Here is a 17,900-nt window from a genome sequence, read left to right on the forward strand (position 1 = left end):
GAGGATCCCCCGCGGGCGCTTGGCGTCGTCCGGCGCGGCGGCGGCCGGCGGCGCCGCGGCCGCGGCGTCGGGCGCGGGCCGCTTCTTGTCCTCGGCCGGCGGCGGCGGCGGGGCCGCGGCCGCGGCCGGCGGCGGCGGGGCCGCGGCGGGCGGCGCGGCGGCCGCGACGGCCGCGGGCGGGGCCGCGGCGGCGGGCGGCGGCGGCGGCGGCGCGGCGGCCGCCGGCGGCGCGGGCGGCGCGGGCGGCGCGGGCCGCGCGAGCGGCGGCGCCTCCGCGGGCTTGGCAGCGGCCGCGATGTCGAGCGGCGGCGCCGCGGCCTTGGGCGGCGCCGCGGGCGGGAGCCGCGGCGAGTCGTCGGCCGTCGTGACGAGGTGGGAGAAGGACGGCCAGGAGCTCAGGCCCGCGTCGCCGCTCGGCGCGCGCGGCCGGCCGGCCGCGGCCGCGTCGCCCGCGAGCGAGTTCGAGCTCTGCCAGCCCTGGGCGAGGTTCGGCGCCGACGGCCAGGCGGCGCCGAGGGACGCGAAGGACGGCTCGCGCGCCGTGAGGCCCAGCGACTGGAGCGACGCGTCGGACTGGAGCGACGGCAGGTGCAGGCCCTCGAGCGCCGCGCGCTTCGCCTTCTCCGCGGCCGCCGCGTCCGCGTCGGGCTTCGGCGGCGGCGGCGGCGGCGGCGCCGCGGCGGGCGGCGGCGCCGCGTAGGACGGCAGGCCGTAGGGCGCGGCGATGGCGACGGCGCCCGCGCCCGCGCGGACCGTCGGCGCGCCCGCGGCCGCGTGCGGCGGCAGGAGCCACGGCGCGAGCATGGGCCGCTGCTGGGCCTGCATGAGCCCGCCGCCCAGGGCCTTGCCGTCGCCGCCCTTGACGCCCTTGGCGCCCGCGCCGCCCGACTTGGCGGACCGGTGGCTCTGCGCGACGCGCGTGAGGAACCGGCGCTCCAGTTCCGCGAGCTCGTAGCGGCTCCGCTTGATGTCGTCGGGCGTGAGCCGGTCCATGTCCGCCTGGCGCCGGCGGAAGACCTGCTTGCCGATGCAGTTCGAGCCCACGAACTTCTTCGAGATGCGCATGGGGTCGCAGTTGAGCAGCTTCGACAGGAACGTCCGGAGCGTCGTGCCGTCGGTGAGCGGCAGCAGGCCGAGCTTGAACTCGTGGATCAGCCGGTTCGCGTAGGCCTCCTCCTCGACGGTCCACTTGCCGCGCCGCAGGCCGTTCTCGCGCCGCGGCTTCGGCGCGGGCTTGTCGCCGTCCGCCTTGCGCGACCGCGGGCTCCGCGGCGGCGACTTCTCCGCGGACGCCTCGATCTGCGACTCGTCGGGCAGCGGCGCGGCGGCCGCGGCCTCCAGGGCGTCGACGTTCGTCGTCAGGGCGGCGGCGTCCTCCGTCGCGGCCATGGTCGCGTCCTCGCCGCGAGAAACAGGGATCGGTTTCGGCGCGCCGAGAAACAGCGATTGGTCGCCGCGGCGCGCGATGCTCTTTCGCGAGAACGATTCGGGAGCGTGTGGGAGACGCTGCGGGCGCCTGGTGAAGCCCGTTCGGTCGGGTCACCCCCGGTCGCGGCGTCGCGGCGGCGCGACGAGGAGGTCAAGCGGTGAGCCCAGTCTTCAAGTCTGAGGGCGGCATGCAACTCGTCAGCGAGGCCGGGGCAAAATCCTGGGCAAAATCGCGTCGCCGACGCGTCGCCATCCCAGGACTGGGGCGGGACGGACTAAGCTCGAGATAGCCTGGGGTGCCCGCACCTCCCACTCCCTTCGGGGGGAGCCGTGCCCCGCAGGCCGGGCCCCGCGCCCGTCGCCCTGAGGCATCGGAAGACGAGGACCCGCTCGGTCCGTCCGTCGTCTTCTTCCTCGAGGATGCCTCGAGCCGCCGCGAGGCTCTCTTCCGTGGCGGGCTTGCCGTTGACGAAGGCGAGCTCGTCCCAGCATGCGACTCGGTTCAGGAGCTGCGAGCGCGAGGACACGGAATCGACGCACCGCCCGTTCCCGAAGATTGGCCGGTTCTTGAAGACGACGCCGAGCGGCCCGGGCTTCGCTCGTATGACGAACTCGACGTTGGGCGAGAGCTCGTTTCGCTGCTTGGGGCCGCGCTCGAAGACGAGGAGTCGCGCGCGCGCGCCGTCGTCCTCCTCGTCGAGGACGCCCCCCTCGGCCGGGCTCGCGGCGGCGGCCGGGCGGCCGTTCACGGAGAGGAGCGCGTCGCCCTCGTCGACGAAGCCGAAGAGCTGCGATCGCGCCGGCCCCAGAACGCTTCCTCGTTCGGGAGCGCGTCCGACGCGCGTCGTGCCGGGGGCGAAGACGACGCCGAGGGAGCCCGGCGCCGCGTGGACGGCGAACCTCCGGTCGGGCCGCGCGAAGACGAGGGTCCGCGGCGTTTCGCCGTCGTCGTTCTCCTCGAGGATGCCGCGCCTGGCCGCGAGGGACGCGGCGGTAGCCGGGCGTCCGTTGACGGACTCGAGGACGTCGCCGATCTCGACCTCGCCCGCGAGCTGCGAGCCCGGGGAAAGCTCCGCGACCGCCGCCGTCCCCGCCTTGAAATGGACTCCGAGCGGGCCGGGGGACGCCGCGACGACGAGCTGGGTCTTCGGCCCCGGTATCGCGGCGACGACCTGGGCCACCGGCAACGCCCGCGCGCCGACGGCCCGCGTCGACGGGTCGAGCGGCAGCGGGGTCCCGACGGCCTGCGTCGACGGGTCGAGCGGCAGCGGGGTCTCGAGTCCGGACTGGACGAGCGGGACGATCTTGCTCTGCTTCTCCAGCTTCTCGTTCATCCGCCCGTAATTTATGTACGCGCCCGCGCACCAAACGACGACGAAGGCGGCCGAGCCGCCGCCGACCGCGGCCCAATTCGTGTCACTCGCCTTCTTCTTCTTCGAGGCCTTGCATCCGCATATGTGATCGTCGTCTCCGACTTCGTCGTCTCCGAGTCGTCTTCTCGACCCGTCTTCGACGGCTGTCGGCACGCGGAGGAGTAATCGCAGCCGCTCGTCGGTCGGAGCGTCCTCGCACTCGCATTCGGACCCCTTTGCGCACACCACCCAGCATAGCAGTACGGCGTATCGAAGCCTCATGGGCGGGCAATTTCGGGCTGCCCTGCGCGTCTATCGGACACTCTGAATTTCAACATAACAACATCAACAACATGACAATGATAACGCCGAAGCTTATGGGGCGGCTCTCCGGGGTGCGCAGAGGTGGTTTCGCGCAGCGGCCGGTGGTGGGGCCCGCCGCGTCGGCTCCGGTGGGCGCCCGGGGCGGAGCACTCCGCTGCGCGCGTCGATTGGGCGGCGGGGCGCCGAGCGCGAGGACTTGCAGGGCTTGGCCATCGGCGCGACGTCGCCCACGGGCCCGGGGGGCTGCCGCGCGCGCTCGCTTCGTTCGGATGCCTTCGACGTGAGTCTCGGAGGGGGCTGGTGGGGTCGGCGCCCTCGGTGGCTTCGGTGTGCGGGCTTCGATGTGCCCGTGTCCATTCGTTTCTCTGCATTCTGCAGCGTCTCCTCGTAGCGTGGCGCTCTGTGCGGTTCCGTCGACGTCGGCGTCTTTGCTCTCTTCGGTCCCGCTGACTACGGGTGTCCTCTTCGGCGGTGCCCTCGGCCTCCATTCGTGGTCCCCGGGGTTGAATCGGCCTAGTCGAGCCGGACGTCCTGCTCGTTGCGTGCGAGTGCCTTCGTTCTCAATCTCCCCCGGTCCACGGAGAGTCCGTTGAGTGTCGTCTGAATGAGGCGACTCAGAATGCTACTGCCTTGCGCCAATCCCGGCGTGCTCTCGGCGTGGCGGTCGGTACCAGGCTTGGCGCAAGTGTACCGCCGCCACACCTCCGATCCGAGTGCACGCGCGATCTTTGGGTCGGAGGAAGGGGCCGGTGTGGGAACGCCAACCCCCCGGCTACGCCTCCGTCTGAGCCTCCGGGCGGGGTCTTCGGGTGCGCACCCCCTTCAATAACTAGTCCAACATACCGAGCATATGATACTTGAAGATCGCGCAAAGTCGCTCGGCCGGTTTTGGACGAGTCGCGTTCTCTCGGCGAGTTAGGCGCGGCCGTCCGTCGGTCCTCAGCCGCGCACGCGTTCGTCGAGGACCCGAGTCGACCGCCAGTTTTTTAGTTCGCGTCGCTCACGATCGTCGCGAGGACGATGCCCCAGCCGAAGGAGACGCAGGAGCACCAGAGCCCCCAGTACTCCGGCGGCACGAGCGAGTACATGGCGACCTTCGCGGGCAGCCACACCTTGTTCGAGCCGAGGACCATGTCGACCCAGAAGGCCCGCGACCGCAGCACGCCGAGGATGAAGGCCAGGTCCTGGCCCTGGAGGCCGTGGAGCGCGGCGATGAAGGCGCAGTTGAGGAACGGCCCGCCGACGAAGAAGTCGAGCGCCAGCGACGCGGGCGTCCGGAGCCGGAACTTGCCGACGATGGAAAAGAAGACCGTGCTCACGGGCGTCACCACGAAAGCGCTGATGAGCGCGAACCGCAGCGCCGGCGCGAAGTCGAGCGCCGCCGCGCCCTTGAGCCGCTGCGACAGCAGCTGGGACGCCGCGCTCAGCGCGCCGGCCTGGACGGCGTTCATGGCCAGCGGAAAGCGGCGCAGCAGCGAGCCGTAGAGCGACGTGCGATCCTTGGGCTCGTCGTCCGCATCCGGCGCAGTGGCTTTCGCCGGCGCCTTGCGCTGCTTCATCGTCGTTCCATCGTTTGCGGCGGCCGTGCGCTGGCTCCTCGTTTGCACCATCGCGCCGCGCGTACTCGCAGCTCTGGACTAAGCCGATCTGTGGCAAAGTCGCCGATCACTTGCAGACCGCAAGGACGGTCGATCGGTTTGACACGGCGGCAGCCCTGATGATGGCTTACACGGCTCGGTGAAATCCAGCTTCCAATCGAAGCGACCATGCCGCGCGTGGCCATGAGCTCGCTCGGCGGCGGCGCGCGGTCGGCCCTCACCGCGGGCCAGAACGAGTCCTGGCGCGCCATGCAGGAGGACGCCGTCGCCGGCCAGAGCTCGAGCAGCGACAGCAGCGCCCCGGCGTCGCTGGAGCACGCGGAGCTGCCGCGCCACTCCACGGTGTCGCGCTTCAAGAAGACCATGGTCAAGGCGCCCCTGGGCACCGTCTTGGGCCGCCGCGGGTCGTCCGCGGGGCGCCGCGCGTCGTCCGCGGGCCGCGGCCGCCGCGCGTCGACGGCCGGGTCGCCGCGGCGCGCGAGCGTCGCCAAGAAGGGCGGCGGCCCCGTGTCGCGCGTCCAGGCCGAGCTCATGATTTTGAACGCCGGCGGCGGCGTCGCGAGCCGGTCCACGGCGCTCGGCAACATCGGCGCGCAGTCGACGCGGCGGACCGCGCGCCTCGTCTCCGCGGAGCTCGCGAACGAGCAGAAGGAGTACGAGCGCACGCTCGCCGCGGCGCGCGTCGCCCGCGCGGGCCAGCGCGCCGCCAGGGACAAGTCGCGGCCGTCCATCTTCGTCGCGGACGCGGCCGCGCCGCCGCCGCGCGGCGGCGCGCGGCCGTCGACGGTGCCCGCGCCCCCCAAGGCCAAGCCCGGGTCGCCCAAGGAGCAGGCCGGCGTCGCCGTGCGCGGCGGCCGCGGCTATACCTTACTGGGCGGCAAGGCGCGCACGGGCACGATCAACTACGGCGGCGACTCCGCGGACGTCTACCAGGGCGCGCTCAAGAAGATCCGCACGCAGCAGAAGTTGAAAAAGCAGGAGACGCGCCGGGGCCAGCTCGCCGAGCCGCCGTCGCCGGCGAGCCCCGGCCGCAAGAAGACGGCGCTCCACTTCCAGTCCGCGCTGCGCAAGATCGCGACGACGCGGAAATTGACGAACCTGTTGACGAAAGAGGCGTCGCGCGACCTCTCCGCGTTCGGCAAGGAGCTCAGCGGCCGCGGGTCCGCGGCGTCGGACGCGGACGCGGACGACGAGTCCGTCGGCGGCTTGCTCGACGACGGGTCGTTGGGCGGGCGGTCCGTGGACTTTAGCGACGCGGACAGCGAGATCGAGCACCTCCTGGAGGACGGCGAGGGCGCGACGACGTACCGCTCCGTCTGCGAGCAGCACCGCACGCTGCCGAGCTCGCGGGCCGTCGTGTCCATCGGCAACGGCAACGTCGACGTGCGCGGCGGCCAGCTCGGCGACCGGGGCATGCTGCCGCTCGCCGCGGCGTTCAGCTCCGCGACGGCCGCGCGCGTGCTGCGCCTCCAGCAGAACGGCCTGGGCCCCGCGGGCATCAACGCGCTCGCCGCGGGCATCGCCGAGGGCGGCGGGGCGTCCCTGGACGAGGTCGACGTGTCGTGCAACGGCAAGCTCGGCGACCGGGCTTTAGCGGGCTTCGTCAAAGCGCTCGGACTCCACTGCGGCGTCCTGCGCGCCGTGGCAATGGCGAACACGGGCGCGGGCGACCTCACGGCCGGCGAGCTCGGCGGCTCCTTCCGGCGCCACGCGAAGCTGGAGCTCGTCGACGTGAGCGGGAACCGGGTGACGGCGGCGGGCGTCGAGGCGCTCGCGCCGCTGCTGCGGGCCGCGGGCGACGAGCGCCGCGGCGCCGTCGACGGCGGGTTGGCCGTGCTCCACGCGTCCTGGAACCAGTTCGGCGACGCCGGGGCGCTGCTCGTGGCGGCGCCGGCCCTGGCGTCGCCGACGGGCGCGCTGGCGGCGCTGGATCTGAGCTACAACCAGCTCGGCGACGCGGCGGGCGTCGCGCTCGCGCGGAGCGTCGCCGCGAATTCCACCCTCAAGATCCTCGACGCGTCCCGGAACCGGCTGGGCGCTTTCGCCGCGGGCGAGTTCGCCGCGGCCGTCGCCGGCTGCCGGAAGCTCCAGGTGCTGAAGCTGGGCTGGAACCCGCTGGGCACGGAGGGCGCGCTGTTGGTGGTCAAAGCCGTCGGCCGCGCGCCCGCGGAGGGCCGCGCGGTGTCGCCCGCGTCGCTCCACTCGTTGCGCCTCGAGAACACGTGCAAGTGCGGCGAGGAGCACCGGCTCCACGAGGCCGTGGAGTCCGTGTCCTCGTCGCTCGCGCGGCTGAACCGGTCCGCGCCGACGATCGTCGTCGAGTTCCCCGACCGGAACCGGAGGATCAACGACGAGGCCGTCTTCAACTACGAGAACGACTTCAATCTGGTCGACCGCATGTTCGCGGAGACGGCGAAGCGCGTCAAGCTCGACAAGGCGCGGCGCGCGAAGCAGGCCGAGTCCGCCATCGTCAAGTCCGACCGGTCGTCGCAGGCGCGGAAGGGCTTCAAGAAGGCCGCGGGCGCGATCCTGTCGTCCATGGCGTTAGCGAAGGAGAGCGACCGGCCCACGTTGGCAAAAGCCATCACGGACCCCTACGCGCTCTACGACATGAAGCAGCAGGAGCTCGCCGCGGAGCGGCTTTTAGCCAAACTCGGGTCGTCGATCGCGCACGACGGGGACGGCGCGCGCCAGCGCGTGAAGCAGTTCCTCGAGAGCCACCCGCAGCTCCTCGCCCACGAGTTCGCGGCGATGACGGAGCTGCCCCGGGGCGTCCGCCGCGACCCCGTGCTCCCCGACGGCGCGGCGCGCGGCGCGGCGCTGTCGACGAACACGGCGACGGCGCTGCGGCGCATGACCGTCGACCGCGCGCGCAAGGCGGCGCAGACCCAGAAGAAGCTGCGCGAGGAGCGCGCCCTCGCCTGGGCGTCGGCCGACGCGGAGACGCGGCGCGAGCTCGGCGAGAACTCGCCGTTCGCGCCGGGCCCGAAGAGCCCGCGGCCGCCGCCGGCGGCCGAGGAGCGGCCCTTCGCGCCGCTGGAGCCCTTCCGCCCCGTGGCCATGAAGCGCATGAAGAGCGACCTCGCGTCGCCCGCGCGGCCGTCCTTCGCGCGCGCGAACTCGTACGACCACGCGTCGGTCCCGCGGCCGGGGTCGCCGCCGGCGAAGAAGGCCGGCGGTGCCGCGGGCATGTCGCCGCGCCTCGCGAGCCAGTTCCACCGCAACGCGAGCGCGATCATGAAGCGCGGGGACCACCTGCAGGTGCTCGACGGGCTCCAGTCCTTCAACCGGCGCAAGGACGAGTCGAGCTACTTCGAGCAGGACCAGGCGGACCTGAACTTCCGGAACGACTGGGAGAAGGTCGCGGTCCGCGATGCTGTTTTAGATGCCCTGGGCGCCCGGCCCGTCCAGCCCACGTCGCCCAAGTCGCCCAAGGCGTCGCCCTTCGCCAAGCCCGACTTCGTCAAGGGCGCGTCGATGGAGGACGTCGCGGCCGCGTACGAGAAGATGCAGTTCTCCACGTCCGCCGACGGCCGCGTGACCATGTCCAAGATGTCCAAGAAGAAGCCGTCGATGCGCGCCGAGAAGCGGCCGCCCCACCCGGCCGTGGTCGCCGTCGAGGCCGCGCTCCGAAAGCACCACGGCCGCCTCCGGCGCGTCTTCCGCCACGGCTGCGCGGCCTTCCCCGCGAGCGACGCGGCGTCGCCGACGCGCCTCGGCCGCCGGGGCTGGCACGAGCTGCTCGACGCGCTGGGCCTCGTGGACCGGCGCCGCGTCTGCGCGAACGCTTCCGCGGGCGACGACGCGTTCGACCGCTGCGCGCGCGACCCGCCGCCGGCGGCCGCCGCGGCGCCGGAGCGCGACGCCGAGGACCGCGCCGTGCTCGACGCCGCCGACTTCTGCGGCGCGCTGGTCGTCTACGTCGCGGGCATGGTCGCGTCGCGGCCGGCGCGCGACGACGCGGGCGGCGTCGGCGACGCGGTCGACGTCGTCCTCGGCGGCGGCCTCGACGCCCTCGCGAGCCGGCGGCCCCGGGCGTTGATCGACGCGGACCTCTTCCGGCGCCACGCGCTCTACAGCCCCCAGGTCGACGCGGTGCTCAAGAGCCACCAGTCCAAGGTCAACGCGCTCTTCTCCTACTACACGCGGCGCCACGACTCCGTGCTGTTGACGGTGGCGGGCTGGCTCGGCCTGCTGCGGGACGCGGCGTTGATCCGGGGCGACGTGCGGCCGGCGCACAACGCGCCCGCGGAGGGCGACGAGGGCGCGAAGCGCGCGCACCTCCCGAAACGCGCGTACGACGGCGACTTCACGGTGTCCGACGCGCGCCTCGTCTTCGCCTGGGCGCGCGTGCCGCCGCCGGAGTCCAACGCGAAGGCCAAAAAAGCCAAGGCCGGCGTCCGCGCGACGCAGTCCAAGGTGAAGCCCACGTCCGCGGACTCGCTCACGCGCATCGACTTCACGGAGGCGCTCTGCTGGCTCGCGCTGCTCAAGCCCCTGCCGGGCAAGGACGCGCTTTTGCACGGCACCTGGGAGGCCGAGGGCCTGAGCTTGCACGAGTTCTTCGAGATCGCCGACGAGCCGGCCATCGCGAACCACCCGCAGATGCACGCTTTGGTCGACGCGCCGCGGCCGCCGCCGGCGACGATCACGGAGTGCCACCGCGTGCGCCTCGAGGAGGACCTGTTGAAGGTCCTCGCCGTGCTCTACCGGCGCATCCCGCGCACGAACCCGGACCTCGCGGCCATCTGCGGCGAGGGCATGGCCGTCGCCGCGCGCCAGCTCGACGACCTCGCGAAGCACATCGAGTCCAAGGTCGACGCGCAGCGCGCGGCGGGCGACGACCGCGCGCCCCACGACCGGGGGAGCTTCATCTTTAAGAAGTAGGGCGGAGATGCGGCTACGCCTTCCCGCCCCCGAGCCAGGTGCGGGCGCGGCCCGCGACGCGGCTCGCGAAGCCCTTTTCTTCCTCGAGTCTCTCAAGATGCATGCGCTCCTCCTCCTGCTCGTAGCAGTCGTCTGTGAATCGGGCGCCGAAGCCCTGCGTCGCCGCGACGACGGCGCCGAGGCTCGAGCGGTCGATGGTCGGAAGCCAGTCGAGGAGCTGCTTCCGAATCTCCGGGCTGCCGCCGTAGCATTCCGCGCCACGACACAGTATATTCCCGTCAGGTCCAGCCGGGTACTTCCAGTAGCCAGGTTCGTCACCGGCGACCTCGCAGTCAATAGAGCCATAATCATTGATCATCGAGTCTCCATCTTCTTCATCGTAATCGTCGTCGTCGGACTCCGTCTCCTTGGCCGTCTCATCCTCCTTGACGGCCGACTTCTTGGCAGCTTTCTTTTCCTCGGCACGGGCGCACCACTTTCCGTACTTGGCGCGCTGCTCGAGGAAGTTGTCGAAAGCGTTGTCGAGGCAGCCCGAGGCGCGACCAGAGGCGCCGCCGAGTAAGGAAACAAGCTCCACGAGTTGGCGGAGATCGGCACCCTCGCTCGTTTCGAGGCCGCAGGCGCGATTGAGCCGGCTCCTCGCCGCGGCGTCGAGGCGGCATTCGTTGCTCAGGTGGCGGTAGTGCTGGTCGTCCTCCTCATCGCACCATCCGAACCCACGCCGGGACATGGACGTATCGAAATCGTAGAGCCAGAGGTTGTGAAAGCGATCCAATTCCGGCAAGAGCACGTCGACGGCGATGGAGTGCCGCCCGGCGTGGCCGGGCCCATGCTGGGAGTCCTTCTGGATGCCGAGCGAAACGAGAAAGAGCACCCGCCGCGGGTTCGCCGCGTCCTCCACGTCTGCAAGGCTCAGTAGCGTGCAATTCTCTGACGAGTGGGCGTCCTCGAAGACGCTCATGTCGTGAACGTAGAACGCGTCGGAGAGGCGTGCGACGTGGGCCTCGAGCAATGGGTACAGATGAGCTTCATCGAGCTTCAAAACCTTGGCCCGAAAGTAGCGGCATCGCGCCTCGAAGGGGCACGGGGCCCGCACGGTGAAATGCAGCGCGCCGCTGCAATCGCTGTGGTCGTTGGCCACCGCGTACCCGTAATGACCATAGTCGTCGACAAAGTTCGCCGAGAAGGAGTGCATGTTGGACACGAGGGCCTCGTCCACGAGAATCGCCAGTGGCGGCGATTTGATGCCGAGCGCCACGATCGCTGAGCCGAGATCCTTCAGCTCGAGTAATCGGAGCGACTCAAAGAGCACGGACTCCGGGAGCGACGTGAAAGCGCATTTGCGGGCGCGCGCCGACCGTGTCGCGACCATCTTAAGCGCGGGCCGCGTACTCTTTAGCAAATCGCGCGCTGCTCGAGCGCGCGCGCGCGAGGGGCCACTCGAGATGGTCGTCGACGCCGAGTCCGAGTCAAATTGACGGATCGTTGACTCTCGAGGCGTCCGGATCCCGTCCGAGGGGGCCCTGCAAGGTCCTGCACAACGGTGCGTGCCGCGGTCCCCGGCCACGTCCCCGGCCCGTGCCCGGGCCGTGCCCGGGGCCCCGTGCCGGGCCCGTGCCGGGCCGCGTGGCCCGTGCCTGGCCCGTGCCCGGGGGCCCGTGCCGAGTGCCGTGCCGCGTGCGGGCCCGTGCCGGGCCGCGTGCCCGGAGCGCATTTACCGTGCCGGAACCCCCGTGCCCGCCGTCCCCGGCCCCCGTCCCGGGGCCGGACCGTCGTGCAGGGGCCCGTCGTCCGGAGGCTCTCGGAGCAGCCCACCCTCGCCCGCACCGCAACCAAAAAAGAAGAAGAAAGCGGACGCCTTGTGCGTTAGAGGAGCGCGCGCCCCTCAGCCCGGCGGGGGCGCGCGCGGCGGCGGCGGGCCCCGGGGCGGGAACTGGACCGGCGGCGGCCCGCGGGGCGAGATGCCGACGCCCGGCGGCAGGAACTGGGCGCCCGGCGGGAGCACGCCCGCGGGGAAGGGGACGGCGCCCGGGTGCTGCATGCCCGGGATCATGCCCGGCGGCATGGGCCCCGCGAAGGGCACGGCCGGGAGCAGGCCCCGCGGCGCGGGCGCGCCGCGCGCGAAGGGCCCGCGCGGCGGGAGCGCGGCGCCCGCGAGGAGCCCCAGGGCGCCGTCGCTCTGGGCGTTGGCCCGCGGCGGCGGCGGCCCCCGCGGCGCGCCCGGCTGCTGCCGCGCGGCCGCCTGGGCCTGGTGGAGCGCCGCCTGCCGCTGGAGCTGCTGCTGCTGCTGCGCGAGGAGCTGCTGCTGCGCCATCTGCGCCTGGGCGAACTGCTGGGCCGTGGGCCGCGGCGCGCCCGGCGGCAGGCCCCGGGCCGCCTGGGCCGCCTGGGCCTGCGCGAGCTGGGCCCGCGCGAGGAGCTGCTGCTGCGCAACGAGCGCCGGCGGTAGCCCGCGGGGCCCGCGCGGGCTCGGCGCGCCCCGCGCGCCCGTCGCCGCCGCGGCGGCGGCGGCGACGGCGGCGGCGTGGTGGCCCGGGATCATGCCCGGCGGCAGGCCCCGGGGCGCCGCGCCCGGCGCCGCGCCCGGCGCCGCGCGGCCGCGCGGCGCGGCCGCGGCGTCGCGCGGCGCGGGCCGCGCGGCGCCGGCCTTGGAGGACTGGGCCGCCGGCGGCAGGTCGCCGGCGACGTCCTCCTCCGCGCGGATCAGGCCCAGGTCCAGCAGGCCGAAGGCCTGGAGCTGGCGCGTGAACGACAGCGCGTCGAACGAGAGCTCGACGTCCCGCAGCTTGTTCTTGTGGAACGTCGCGCGGCCCAGGCCGTCCAGGCTCACCTCGGCGTCGAAGCCCATGTCCGCGAGGCCCCGCGTCGTCGCCTTCCAGTGGCACATGAGGCGGTCGCCGACGATGACGACGTCCTCGGGCGCCGCGTGCGTCTGGATTTCCACCCGCGCCGCGAGCGACGCGGGGCTCGGCGCCCGGGCCGCCGCGCCGTCGCCGTCCCTGGGCGGCTCGCCCCTGGACCGGTGCGCGAGGAGCTGGCCCGCGCGGCGGCGGATCATGTCCACGAGGCGCGCGACGGACACGCAATCGCGGATGAGGCTCTCGACGCCCTTGAGCCGCCGCGCGCCGTGGGGCCCCTTCTCGCCGACGTTCGTCGCGCGGTAGGGCGTCTGGGGCAGCGTGACGCGGATGTGGTCGTCGACGATGTCGCGCCAGCGGTCCCGGTCCACCGTGCCGTTGACGCGGCAGAGCAGGAACGCCTGGAGCACGGCCGTCTTCACGCGGACCTGCTCCTGGTGCCGCGGCGACGACGGCGCGCCGTGGGCGCCCTCCCCAAAGCCCTCGCGCGCGTTGAGCTGCTGCTGCTTCGCCAGCAGCTCCGCGACCTGCTTCTTGAGCTGCTCGACGTACTGCTTCTTCCGGCGCCGCGTCGACCGCGCGTGCTCGCGGTTCCGCTGCTTCGTCATCTCCGCCTTGGCCTCGGCCGTGGGCTTGCCCTTGCGCTTGCGCTTGCCGCCGGGGGCGTCGTCGTCGTCGGACGCCTCCTCGTCGTCGAACTCGTCGAAGCCCTCGGCCTGCGACTCGTCGTCGCTCTCGTCCTCGAAGTCGCCGCCGGCGTCCCGCTTCGCCTTCTTCTTGCGCGCCGGCGCCGGCGCCGTCGCCGAAGACGCGGCGGCCTCGACGGGCGCGACCTGGGACGCGAGGATGGAGAGCAGGTCCTCGAGCTGGTCCTTGTTCGACTGCGGGAACGCGGCGCCGTCGCCGCCGCCGCCGCCGCCGTCGAGGGGCCGCGACGCCTCCGACGAGTCGTCGCGGGACGCGGAGCGGCCGATGTGGCCGCTGGCGAGGCTCCGGCCCAGCGCCCCCGGCGCGCCGGGGCCGTCCTCGAGCGCCCAGTCGCGCGAGTTGCTGTGCGGCAGCATGCCGACGGGGAAGCCGCCGTTGGGCGCCTCGGCGTGGAAGCTGTGGGGCGACTCGTTGGAGTCGAAGCTCCGGTTGCCCCCCGTGTCGAAGGAGTGGCCCCGGGGCACGCCCAGGCCCGGGTGCTCGCCCTCGTCGAAGCTCCCGCACGCGCCGATGCCGGGGATGCCGCCGACGCCCGCCAGGCCCTTGTGCTGGAGGCTCACGGACGCGGCGACGTTGCGCCACTCCGCCGTGTCGCTGCGGGGCACGCCGGGCCCGTTGAGCATCTCGGACGTGCCCTGGCGCGAGATGAGGCCGCCGAGCGAGCCCATGAACTCGGCCGTCGACTGCCGCGGGATGAGGCCGCCCGGCGGCAGCGGCCGCCCCCCGAGGAGCTCGCTCGTGCCCTGGCGCGAGATGAGGCCGCGCTGCCCGCCGGGCAGCTCCTCGAAGCTGTGGCTCGGCGCGATGCCGGTCGGCTGCGCCATCGGCCCGCCCTTGCCGCCGCCGCCCGGGCCGTCGTCGATGAAGGAGACGAACTCGCTGTCGTCGATGAACGGCGTGAAGGGGTCGTTCTGGATGTGGCTCGCGCCATTCTCCGCGCCGCCGTAGTTCATGGCGCTCGCGCTCGGCCGGCCGTTCCGAGGCGTGCGAGGCGGCGCGGCGCGCGGCCGGGGCGCGGCGGCGCGGCGCCCGGGCGACGCGCGGCTCCCGGCGAGCGCCGCGGTGTGAACGGGACGGGTGGCGGAACCGGGGCGGTCGTGCGGGGCGCGGGCGCGCGGTTGGTGGCAGCCTCTCGAAGCGACGACCACCGTGCGCCCAAGTCGTGAGCGGCAAGGCCAACTCAAGACCGGCCTTGTCCCACCAGTGCAGGCAGCCCGCAATGGCATCGGCGCTCGGCTGCTGCCCAACTTGAGCCGGATGCGCGCGGCCGCCGTCGTCCTCTTCGCGCTCGCGCGACTCGCGGCTCCGGCGGACGAGACGTGCGTGTTTTTGCTGGCGACGCCGGGCAGTGGCAGCTCGACCATGGCCGAGCTGCTCGCGCGCGCCGGCGTGGAGATGAGCGGCGAGAACTGGGGCGCGTTCGCGGCGCTCGCGCGCTTCGCCGAGAAGATGAGGCGGACCGCGAAACAGCCGCGGTCCAACGCGCACGACGCGGCGGCCTGGCGCGCGGTCTTCGACGCCGCCGACGTGGGCGCGGCGACGGACGCGCTCGCGCGCGCCGTGCTGAACCCGCGCGGGGCGCCGGCCTTCGGCTTCAAGGAGATCCGCTACGGCCGGCCGCCGAACGTCGGCACCTTCCGCGACGACGTCGCGTTCCTCGAGACGCTCTGCGCGCGGCCGCGCGTCGTGCTCCACATGCGGCGCAACGCCACGCGCGAGTTCCACTCGGCCGTGGTCGGCGACCGCCCGGCCGTCGCGCGCGATTCTCGGCAGCAGCGCGAGTGCTTCGCGAGCTACGCCGGCAGCGCGCCGGGGCCCTGCGGGCCGCCCGCGCGGGGCGCGGCCGCCTTCGTCCACTACCTCGAGGACTACATCGACCGGACGCCGCGCCACGCCGCGCTCTGGGACTACGTCGGCCTCGCGGAGCCCGCGCGCGACGACGTCCACCTCTCGAGCAAGCAGGGGACCCACTCCAGGCGCGCGACTTCGCGAACGTCGGCTACCCCCGCTGGGACGGCATCGAAGCCGCGTGCCGCCTCCTCTCGGCTCGACGCGCGCGGCGTCGACGCCGAGCGGAGCCGGCGCGCCGCGCGCGCGTGAGCTAGCCTCGTGAAACTCCCGCGTGATGTACGCGCCTCAGGGGTCCGCGGCGAGCGGCGCGGGCGGGACGCGGACGCCGTCGGCGGCGTCGGAGGTCGCGTAGCCGCCCTTGCCCTTCTTGCGGTCATCCTCGAGCTGCTTGACCGGGTCCCAGTACCGCTTCGCCGCGGCCTCCTGCTCCTTCCGGAGCTTGCGCTGCTTCTCGGAGACCTTCTTCTCGTAGCTCGGCCGGTACATGTCCTGCTGGCCGAGCTGGAAGAACTGGGAGCAGAGCACGCAGACGCCGACCTGGTCGTAGGCGAAGGCCTTGTGGGACCGCGCGCACTCCTTCTTGTGCTGCGGGTGCGTCGCGAACTCGTCCGCCCACGTGTTCCGCAGGTCCCGCACGGCCTTCATGGGCACGTCCAGCACGAGGTTGATGAGCGAATACTCCAAATGGCAGAGGCCGCACTTCTTCTTCTTCTTGATGCCGTAGCGCTCCTCCGTCTGGTTCTGCTCGAGCTCGCTCAACCGGTGGTGCCGCTCGTCCGTGTCCACGAAGACCTGGCGCTTCGCCATGAGCTCCACGTTCGACTTGGTCACGGCCAGGTCGCGCTGGAGCATGCGCTCGCGGCAGTCCATGGGGATCCAGTTCTCGCGGCTGAGCTTGACGCGGCCGTGCGCGGCGACGACGCGCGGCGCCGATCGCAGGCTCGCGGGCTGGGAGATCTTGCCCAGGTGCTTGTGGAGCGTCGACGCGCCGCCGGCGAGCTCGCCGGGCCCGAGCGTCGGCGGCGGCGGCACGGGCGGCTTCTTCGTCTCCCGCTTCCGCGGCCGCGCGGTGCCCGCGGCCGCGCCGAAGTCGCGCGGGTCGTCGCCCGGGCCGGGGCCCGTGCGCGTGAGGCGCTCCAGCGACGCGCTGCGCTGCTCCGCGCAGGACGGCGCCGCGTGCAGCACCGTCATCGTCACGGGTCGCCGCATCTTGATGTTCGTCTCCCGCACGAGCTCTCTCGTTAGCACCTCGAGGATCGTCCCGAGGGAGCCGCCGGGCGACGCCTCGTTGGCCTGGAGCAGCTCCGTGAGGCCCACGAGGCCCGCCATCGTCGTCCAGCTCTCGAGCGTCGGGGGCGCGTGGCCCAGCTCCGACGCCTCGCCGTTCATCGTCGACAGCGTCTTCGACAGGCCCCGCTTGTTGAGGAAGTCGCGCACGAGCATCTCCGCGAAGTCGCTCACGTGGCGCTGCAGCGCCGCCGACTCCGCCGCGTTCACGTCGAAGTTCACGTCGCTCACGACCGAGTCCATGGCCATGGCCAGCGCCGAGGGCCGACGCCGCGGGCGGGGCTGCCTCTCACCCGCGTTATCCGCACGTTTACGGCCGCCGGGGGTCGCGCTCACTCGGCGTCGACGAGGCCCTCGGCGACGGGCGCGCGCACGGGCGCCGGCGCCGGCGGCTCGGCGAGCTCGTTCGTCGCGTCCGTCGTCGCCTCGGCCAGGGGCGGCGGCGGGAGGGGCGTCTCGACGACGAGCGTCCGCTCGACGTTCTCGTCCGGCTGCTTGTTGTAGAAGCAGTAGCTGTAGGCCTTGAAGTGCCTGTAGAACCTGCGGCGGGGCGCGACGTTCCACAACACCGAGCACGAGGACCGACGCCGCCGGACGCGCGTCGTCGAGATGAACTCGGCGATGAACTCGACGTCCGCGACCGTGAAGAGGCCGACGGAGCCCTCCGCGGGCGCCTCGACGCTGTGGCGGAGCATCTGCTCCTTGAAGAAGGCGAAGGACGCGTCGACGCCGACGCGCTCCACGTCGTCGTCGACGTTGCCCGGCTCGAGCTCCGGCCGGAACGTGAACTCGAAGACGCGCTTCATGATCGTGAAAAACGCGGACGTCTTCTCCGGCGTGAGGCCCTTCTCCTCGCAGAAGAGGATGTTGTAGTAGAGGAAGTCGACGAGGATGCCGCTCCACGTGTTGTCCGCGTAGTGCTTCACGGCGAGCGTCTCGCAGAGCAACCTAGGGATGGAGCGCGCGTCGGGGCAGCGTTTCATACGCCGAGGCCGCCGACGCACCGGATCTTCTCGCCGGCGGCGGGCTCCGCGCGGATCTCCTCGAGCTTCGCCGCGGACAGGTCCGACCACATCATGCCCACCTTCGTCGGCGCGGGCGCCGCGGGCGTCGACTGGGAGGGCACGGCGTCGGCCATCGTTGCGAGGCCAAACGTATCCAGCCTGCTAGGCTAGGTGCCGCGCGGTATCATCTTGCCCAACGCAGTCTGAGAGGCCGTCGTCGTCGGGAGAGGCGCCCGCCCGCCGCCGGGAGCCCCCTCTTTCTTTGCACGTCGCCGGTCGCGCCGGGGGTCCGCCGGCGCCCGCGACACGGAAAAACCATGCCGCCCCGCCAGGAGTGGGACAGCTCCTTCGCGACGTCCGGCGGCGAGTACAACGCGCTGCGCGACCCGAACATGCGCCACTACTTCGAGAACCGGTCCGTGCAGACGCACCTCTACAAGACGGGCCAGATCGACAAGGCCGGCCGCGTCATCGACCTCGAGCGGAACAAGAGCAAGTTCCACATCATCGAGCAGGAGTTCAAGGCCGCGGAGCGCCTCGAGTACTGGCGCAAGAAGGAGGAGGCGGAGATGCGCCACCGCGTCCAGCAGAAGCGCCACGAGG

General features: G+C 72.8%; 3 protein-coding genes across 3 annotated transcripts in view; 1 reads left to right on the plus strand and 2 right to left on the minus strand.

Moving 5' to 3' along the window:
• Positions 1–4,663, minus strand: part of AURANDRAFT_62630 (hypothetical protein) — a gene marked incomplete at both ends in the record, with an annotated part of 7,154 nt that extends 2,491 nt beyond the window's left edge. Inside the window, 3 exons of the mRNA XM_009036981.1 lie at positions 169–1,516; positions 1,969–2,870; positions 4,109–4,663. Coding sequence (XP_009035229.1) covers positions 169–1,516; positions 1,969–2,870; positions 4,109–4,663 — 2,805 coding nt within the window. The remainder of the gene's footprint in view (positions 1–168; positions 1,517–1,968; positions 2,871–4,108) is intronic.
• A 570-nt stretch (positions 4,664–5,233) lies between these two features.
• Positions 5,234–9,589, plus strand: AURANDRAFT_62631 (hypothetical protein; the record flags this gene model as incomplete). The annotated part of the gene is made up of 1 exon (XM_009036667.1): positions 5,234–9,589. One exon carries the CDS (start codon positions 5,234–5,236, stop codon positions 9,587–9,589), a length of 4,356 nt encoding a protein of 1,451 aa, XP_009034915.1.
• A 1,846-nt stretch (positions 9,590–11,435) lies between these two features.
• AURANDRAFT_71159 (hypothetical protein) lies at positions 11,436–17,431 on the minus strand (the record flags this gene model as incomplete). Its single annotated transcript, XM_009036980.1, has 5 exons — positions 11,436–14,066; positions 15,331–16,579; positions 16,630–16,833; positions 16,876–17,241; positions 17,298–17,431. 5 exons carry the CDS (start codon positions 17,429–17,431, stop codon positions 11,475–11,477), a joined length of 4,545 nt encoding a protein of 1,514 aa, XP_009035228.1.
• Positions 17,432–17,900: the final 469 nt, after the last annotated feature.

This window comes from Aureococcus anophagefferens (genome assembly GCF_000186865.1).
Source record: "Aureococcus anophagefferens unplaced genomic scaffold AURANscaffold_5, whole genome shotgun sequence".
Taxonomy (NCBI): domain Eukaryota; class Pelagophyceae; order Pelagomonadales; family Pelagomonadaceae; genus Aureococcus; species Aureococcus anophagefferens.